Source organism: Penaeus chinensis, chromosome 27, assembly GCF_019202785.1.
Source record: "Penaeus chinensis breed Huanghai No. 1 chromosome 27, ASM1920278v2, whole genome shotgun sequence".
NCBI lineage: Eukaryota > Metazoa > Arthropoda > Malacostraca > Decapoda > Penaeidae > Penaeus > Penaeus chinensis.
In genome coordinates, this window is record NC_061845.1 from 9,176,990 (window position 1) to 9,184,489 (window position 7,500).

The 7,500-nt window shown below is 35.6% G+C and overlaps 2 protein-coding genes across 3 annotated transcripts in view; both read right to left on the bottom strand.

The window, feature by feature from the left end:
- Positions 1–225: 225 nt before the first annotated feature.
- LOC125039736 (putative leucine-rich repeat-containing protein DDB_G0290503) overlaps positions 226–7,500 on the bottom strand; it is a 19,003-nt gene continuing 11,728 nt past the window's right edge. For both annotated transcript variants that reach the window (XM_047633970.1, XM_047633971.1), the window contains exon 3: positions 226–7,500. This exon is cut by the window's right edge and continues 1,195 nt beyond it. In XM_047633970.1, coding sequence (XP_047489926.1) covers positions 2,918–7,500 — 4,583 coding nt within the window. In that variant the 3' untranslated portion in view covers positions 226–2,917.
- LOC125039290 (paramyosin-like) lies at positions 1,105–2,887 on the bottom strand. Its single transcript, XM_047633127.1, has 4 exons — positions 2,880–2,887; positions 2,508–2,649; positions 1,934–2,270; positions 1,105–1,817 (listed from the first exon to the last, which is right to left on the bottom strand). The coding sequence occupies exons 1-4, from the start codon at positions 2,885–2,887 to the stop codon at positions 1,105–1,107; spliced, it is 1,200 nt and encodes a 399-aa protein (XP_047489083.1).

Consider the following 7,500-nt stretch of genomic DNA (forward strand, 5'->3'; position numbering starts at 1 on the left):
TTCTTACCCCAGCCTACTTTCATAGTTTTTCCCTTCATCTATCCTTCTCCTTTCCACATAATCGGTATAAATTTTAATACAATCAATAAAATTAAGCCTCTCAACATTCTCTCTTCCTGAAATCCCAAGACTGAAATAGAAAAACAACTTTTGTTAATTGCCACATCAAGACTCATTATGTATGTGTTTTGGTAATGAAGAAAATCTAACTGTTGCATCATTAGGCATTGTAAATAAAATTTATTGGTTTCATTATAAATGCATAGTTTGTACAAAGGATGAGAGTTCAGGCCATTACAGCTTAACACTATGGCATTCATTTTTTCTTCCCAAATTGTTATTCACAGAAGCAAGAAAAACAATTTTGCATAACTTACATCAATCATTAATTTGGAAAAAAAAAAAGAAGAAGAAAAAAACAACAACACTAAAACTGCAGTGTCAAAGCTATCACAAGTAAATCATAAAATTTTGATGATGAACATCTAGTCCAAGATGAGCAACTTGACACTTTAAGACAAAGAGTGAAAGGTAGAAATAAAACTTTAAGTCTATTTTGCAAGAAAACAAATACAAAAATTAAGAAAACTGTTGACTTAAAACACTGTAGATACAAGACCTAATAAAGTCATTCACGACTATGTTTGGCCAAATTCCTTTCCATTTACACATACCTATATACTCCATATCCTTTATAAATTTATAATTAAGTAGTATAAAAAGGCAACAAAAACATTTCTTTTATATATCTTCATTACCATCATTCATGAATGGTTACATAAATTTTTGATGGTATATATGACAGAGAAGGGAATGACAGGATAGAAAAGACAAGGTTTCAAAAAAACAAAGAGGGAGTGGGGAGAAGTTAAAAAAGGAGAAGAGGTCATAGAATTTGACCATCAATAACAAGTCATTCCATATCAAATGTATGTTATATTACATTACAAAACATAATTTCATTATAAAATATTTGCAACAATTGAAATCCTCTTAACAAAAATCTAACATACTTTCACATGAAAATATAGGAACTTTGATAATTAGCCCAAAATTAGCTACAAAAATACTTCATATATTTCTGAATACTGAAATAATACAATTTCACTGGTCTTCCAAATTTTCTGTAAACTCCTGCATTGTACTCGACAACTCATCCATTCTACGCATTCTGGCACGATACTTGTCAGCCATCCAAGTAAAAAAGGAGAGCTGGTGCTCCATGTCTTTTGAAGATTCTGTGCACTCATGTTTGAAGCAGTCATTTAAAAATGCATTCTTTCGTTTCTCTAGCAACAGCTCTTTGTAGAAATCTTCCGATACCTGCCTTTCAGCTTCCAAAGTCAGCTGGACTTTTCTGTTATTTTCCAAAATGGTGTGCATTTCTTCCTCAAGGGAACTGGTTGTCTGACTTTCACTGGTACAGAGAGATGGCTGGTCTGGGTCCCTGGTGTTTTTCAAATTCTCTTTTCTCTCCAGTTTTCGGAGTAAGTTTTTGTTTCTGTTCTTCTCCTCCAACAAATGGCGACTCACACCCAAGCTCTTTTTCTTTTCTTCATCTAGTTGTCTTTTCAAGTCGCACACTTTTGTCAGTTCCTGGTCTAAGTTCCACACTTTTTGCTTAGGTATTCCAAGTTTAAGTTCTTTTCTGAGCTGTTCCTTAGATATATCAATAGCCTGTAACTGCTGTGCAAGAAAACTCTTTGCAGCAGTTAGTTCTTCGATGCAGTTTTGAGCATTGCTTAGCTGTTGCTTCCAATAATTTTCCTTTTCAATCAGTAATGTGTAATGTTTTTTGTTTGTTTCTAGTTCTGCTTCTAGGTGTTTTTTCAATTTAGTGAGTCTCTCTGCTCCTGTTCCTTTTGTTCCATCTTATTCTGTGCTTCTTCCAACACTTTTTTTGACTTCTCTGCCTCAGAAACTAGTGACTCACTTAAGGCCTCTATTTTTGTTCTACAGTTTTCATGTTCTGCTACAGTCTCATTCAACCTTTCCTGTTGTTGTTTTGAAGCATTCTGTACTCTCTCCTTCTCTCCCATCATATCCTGTATCAGCTTGAATTTATATGCTTCTATTTTAGATAACTCCTCCTTTAGTGATGCAAGTTGACCCTTGATGTCCTGTATGATGCAATCAAGACTACCAATTGCTTCCTCCAGACTTAGTGCCTGGGCACTGTGTTTTTCTCCACCAAGATTTTTTCCCTCATCTGTAATTATAGCCTCTATGAGGCTATTTGTCCTTTCCTTATTTTCTTGACTCTTTCCTACCTGGTAAACAGAAAGTTCTTTCCTTTGTTCTATTAAGGAATTTCTAAGCTTCATTACCTCTTCTTTCACTGACAGTAATTCTTCTCCCCTCTTTCTGATTTCTCCACACAGGCAGCTTTTTTCACTGAGTAAATTCTCCAAAGCTTTATTTTTCTCTTTGATTATTTCATTGGCTGCTGCAAAATCCTTTTCATATAATTCCTCCCTCTTTGCCAAACATAATTTTAATGTACCTACTTCCTTCTCCATACTTGAAACATCAGTCTTGTACTTCTCAATTTCTTTTTCATAAGCTTTTTCCTTTCTTTTTAAATCCTCTTTAAAATCCTCTAGTTCTTTTTGGTTGTTCTCCAAAGCTTTGTCTTTTTCCTCTACACTTCTGGTGAATTTTTCCTTGGTTCTTGCTGCTTCAACTAGTGCACGTTCATTCTCCAACAAGAGCTGATTAACCCTTTCCCTCTCTCTTTCAATTAATGTGAGTGCAACATCGCTTTCCTTTACCTGCCTCTTCAGTTTCTGATTTTGTTCTAAGATCTGTGCCAAAACAATTTCTCTTTTTCTTGATACAGTTTCTACTTTCGCTCTTCTTGCAGTCTCTTTTGTCAAGGCCTTTTCATTTCTGTATTTTAAGTCCTCTATGAACTTCTTCAGTTTTCTAATTTCTTCCAAAGGATCTTTGCTTTTAACTTGCCTGTTTCCTGAATTTTAATTTTGCTTGTTTTACTTTCATCTGGAATCCTTGGTGGAATTTTTGCAGTATTTTCTTTGACCGGCAAAACTTTACCCTTCTTGTCAACATCAAATTTGCTGCGTTTACTTTCCTTACTGCTTGTCTGTTCAATTTCTAGAGTCATTTCTTTGGACAGATTTCTTTTCCTGCCCATTTCACCATACCCAGCTTCTAAGTTTTGATGTTTTCTCTCTTGTGTGATATTTGAATAATTGACTCCATGCCACCCACTCTCTTGTGATAAATTTTCACTAGAATATAATCTTTCTCGTCCTACGACAGTTTCATTGTTGTTGTTGCTTGTTGAAAGAAGAAAGATTTTGTTCTTGTTTCTCATACAATATTCTGAATATGTTATTTTTACTGGGGAAGGCTTTTCTGTTTCTTTTGAGTCCTTTTCTTCAATAGTTTTCCTTTCACCATCAGCAGCTTCTATATTTCTACCTTGCTCACATTTAGGTAGTTGTAACTTTGGATCTGCCTGATCACATATTCCCTTTTCAGGATCACAGGTCAGAAACTGTTTTTCACTGCTCTCTGGCACATTAATTTCTAAATTCACTCTTCTATGCTCCAAAGTGATGTCACTTGTCTTCTGGCCTTGTATTAATTTGGAAGACTCAAATGTGGTGTTACAATGTTTCTCATAAGTGAAAACACCTGAATAACTTTGACTTTCTCCTTGTAAATTCATAGTTTTCTGGCTGCCCACATTTATGTTACTGTAACTGCCAACATTTTCTTTGAAGGTTTTTCTGCTCTCTGCTTGAGGAACTTTCTCAAATAAACTCGCAATATTGGTGCTTTCTTTTTTTTTGTAAGCACAATATGACCCAGTCTCTGTGTCTGTCTTATTTTGATAAATCCCCATGTCTTTCTTATCAGGTGCACTTATTTCTTTCTGGGTAATAAGAACTCCTTGTTGAACTTTTAAACATTCTCCAATCTGAGGGCTATTCTTGGCATTCTCAAGATTGCTGCAACAGCTTTGACTTTCAACTTGGCCTACACTGCTTTTCATCAGAGGTGAATGAACTGGGTCTGACCCAAGAAAATCTCTATCTTTGTCTCTTTCACAATTACCATTTGACTTATTTTCAGCTTTTGTGTTACCAGAGATTCCTACATTCTCAATACCAGTATTTACTGTTATAGGTTCCTTATCAACAATGAAATTTTGCAAGTACTCGATGATGGTACTTTTCATCTGTAACTGTTCCTTAAAATGTGCAAGCTCTTTATTCTGCACACTCAATTTTTCTTCCAACTGCGCATTCATCTCTTCACGTGTTATGATGCACTGCTGAAGAGCAGCGTTCTTCCTCTTCATTTCCAACGTTTCTTTTAGATCACTAGTTGAAGACCCAGCTTTGGTCCTTTCTACCAGGTACTCTACTTCTCCATGCAATTCCTGTACCCTTTTATAAGCACTACGCAGCTTCTCATCTTTCCTCGCTAACAACTCACCTTCTGTGGGATTTTTCTCATCTGACAACTGGACCCAAGAACTGCTTGGAAGTTCACAGTCAAACTTACTGGCAGGCTCTGAACATTTTTGGCAGATTCTACTTGCTGCCAGCTGAGACTCTCTCTCCTTAACAAAAGCCTGATAGTCTGAGAAATTTTTCTGTAGCTGTTTTATGAAATTCTCTTTTTCACTCAAAATATTGTTGCACTGAATCAATCTGTTTTCCAAATCTGCTAAATGTTTATTATATTCTTCCATGTAATGGCTCACCAATTCATTTCCATTCTGTTTACCTTGATTTTTCTTATTATCAATACAACTCCAAAGATACCTTTCTTTCTGTTGATCAAGGAGGTTCTGCTGTTGCTGAATGACAGAAATTTTCTCCTGTAGATTGAAATTGGCCATTTTCAGTTCTTGGCTGATTCCATAGTATTGATCTTCTAAAGATCTAATATACACATCTCGTTCCTGCAGTGAGCAATGTGCAACGTGTAATTTATGCTCAAGTTGACCATGAAAAGATCTGCAAGATATTGCATCACTTTTTAAATCTGCTATTTTCTTTTCATTGTGTGCAATTATACGATCTTTTTCCCCTAAAAGTTGTCTCTGAGTCCTTAATTCTTCCCTTAGTCGACTACTGCATAATTCTTCATAGCCGATCATTTCCTTAGTTTTTCTCAATTTTCCTTGAAGGTGTTTAATATGTAATACATGATCTTTTTGCTTCTTTTCACACATGCTCTCCATCGGTATCACAGCCTTTGCCTCTGTTCTAGGACCAAGTTTATTTTTCTGTTGAATTTCTTTATCTTTTTCATCTATCACAACCTTAAGGTCTGCCACTTCCTGCTGAAGCTCGCCATTCTTCATTTCTTTTTCCCCTACCAGTTCATAAAGGTTAGCAAGAACCTCTTCAGTTTCAGTGATAAAATTTTTCTCTGCTTTCTGGTTCTTGGAACTGCTTGGTTTCAAGTACGAGTCTGGGTTTCTGCCTCCATGAACTTTTATAAATGCCCTAAGTCCATTTATTTTTTCTTGCAATTTCTCCTTTATGTTTTTCAATTCTCTACTTGCTGACATTTGCTTTCCTCTTAGAACTTTTACCTGTGTGCTTTTTTGTTGAAGCTTTTTCACCACAAGTTCAAGTTTCTCTTCTACTGTATTACTTCTATACTTCTTTAAGAATGTAACAGTTTTTTTCTTTGTAATATTAGAAAACCCTGAATCACATGTGACCAAATCCTGGCAAATATCAGGAATCTTTTCAAAGATCAAAGACCAACCCTCACCTCTAGGCAATACATATAAAGTCTTCTTAAGTATTTCTTCCCAATGACTCCTCTTTTTTGTATCACAACTTTTTGAAATGATTTTGTGTAATAGTTCATATTGCAAAAACTGTTTTCTGTTTACTTCCGTGAAGTCTCTATTTACTGGTCTACATATTTTGCAAACCCAAGAGTGAATATCTTTGTAAGAAAATTTTCCAAGGCTAATGGCTGCCATCACCAATTCCACAGTTAAGTATGAACGTGGTACAATTAGAAGCTGTTTTTTGCAGCCTAGGGCTCCTGATATCGTAAGCAGAGAGGTCATCTTCACCTGTGAATGAGAAATATAATCGGACTGCAGTAATGAGTCAGAGGTATTTTCTTTCACTCCACTTGATTCTGGCACGCCTTTGCAGGTTTGTTTCTGTACAAGACAGTCCACTGATTCGGAACAAATATCATCTTTAACTGCCTTGGTCATTTCTCTTTCAATTTTCCGAACCTTCACAAAACCTTCAAATTCAAATCCTTTCATACTGGTGCCACCTTGATTCACATCGAAGCCTCTCTGGTGCTGTTTTTCAACTTTTTGAGCATGCCTTTCTTCACTGCTTTCTGCCCTTTTTCCATCTACTGAATTCAAATCCTGCCTTTGGCAATCAACATTTATTCTTGCTGTAAAGTTTTTCATATCAAGATCATCTTTTTCATCATTATTTGTCTCCTGGACATCCAGTACTGATTCTTTACTTTCTGTATCTTTTCCATTATTGTAAATCTCCTCTCCCATTACATATTTAGTACCCTCAATTGGTTGGTTAAATTCATCTTCAAATACAGTCGATCCCATATTTTTACTACATGAAAATCCTTCAATGACTGATACTGAATTTTGAGCAATTATGTTAAGCAAATTATGACCATCTCTTGATACTTCTTTACTGTCTGAATCCTGATCATGTAATGACACATTGCCATCGTCAACTATGCGATGACTATTTTCTTCATCTATAATTAGTGTCCCTAACCCACTACACTCAGAAATTAACATGCCAGTCTGCTTTCCTATTTCTACATTTTTCTCTCTTTCTTGTTCTAGCAATGTTTGTACTGTTCTCTGATCATTTGTAGACCATGTTGACATATCTTGCATTTCTTCTGCCCTGCTATATACAGCAGTATTCTGATTCTGAAGTTCAGCTTCTGATGTAATAGCACAAGCTATTCCTGGTGTTTCTATTGATATATTGTGTCTTTTAGAATTATTTTGTTCTTCTGATCTTGAGCCAATAGTATCTATGGGTGTATGACCCTGTCCTTCTGATATTTTGCAAAGACTAGATGACAAGTCCAGAATGGTAGTCTTTGGCAAACTTTTTTTTGCCTTTATCACCGTACAAGAACTTGGTTGAAAATCCAAAACTTTTGCCTCCATAACATTGCTTAATGGATATGTAACAGAAGTCAATTTCTGCAAATGAAGATGATTCTCATTGCCTTCTGCACCTTTTTCTTTTAAAGTGCTTTCTGCATCATTACAAAGAACATTGACCACTTTCGATTCCAATCTAATGTTGGGATATTTTTTCATGACTGGTTTCTTTTGTGCCTGGAGAGCATTTTCCTTCAAATTTACATCATTATTAGGAGAGGCTCCCAACCTGTCTTCAACATTCTGTGAACTCATTTCTTTATCGTTGATACGGACTGGTCCTCTGATCTGTAATGCTAGTGCATTTCCCTCCTTACTTTTAT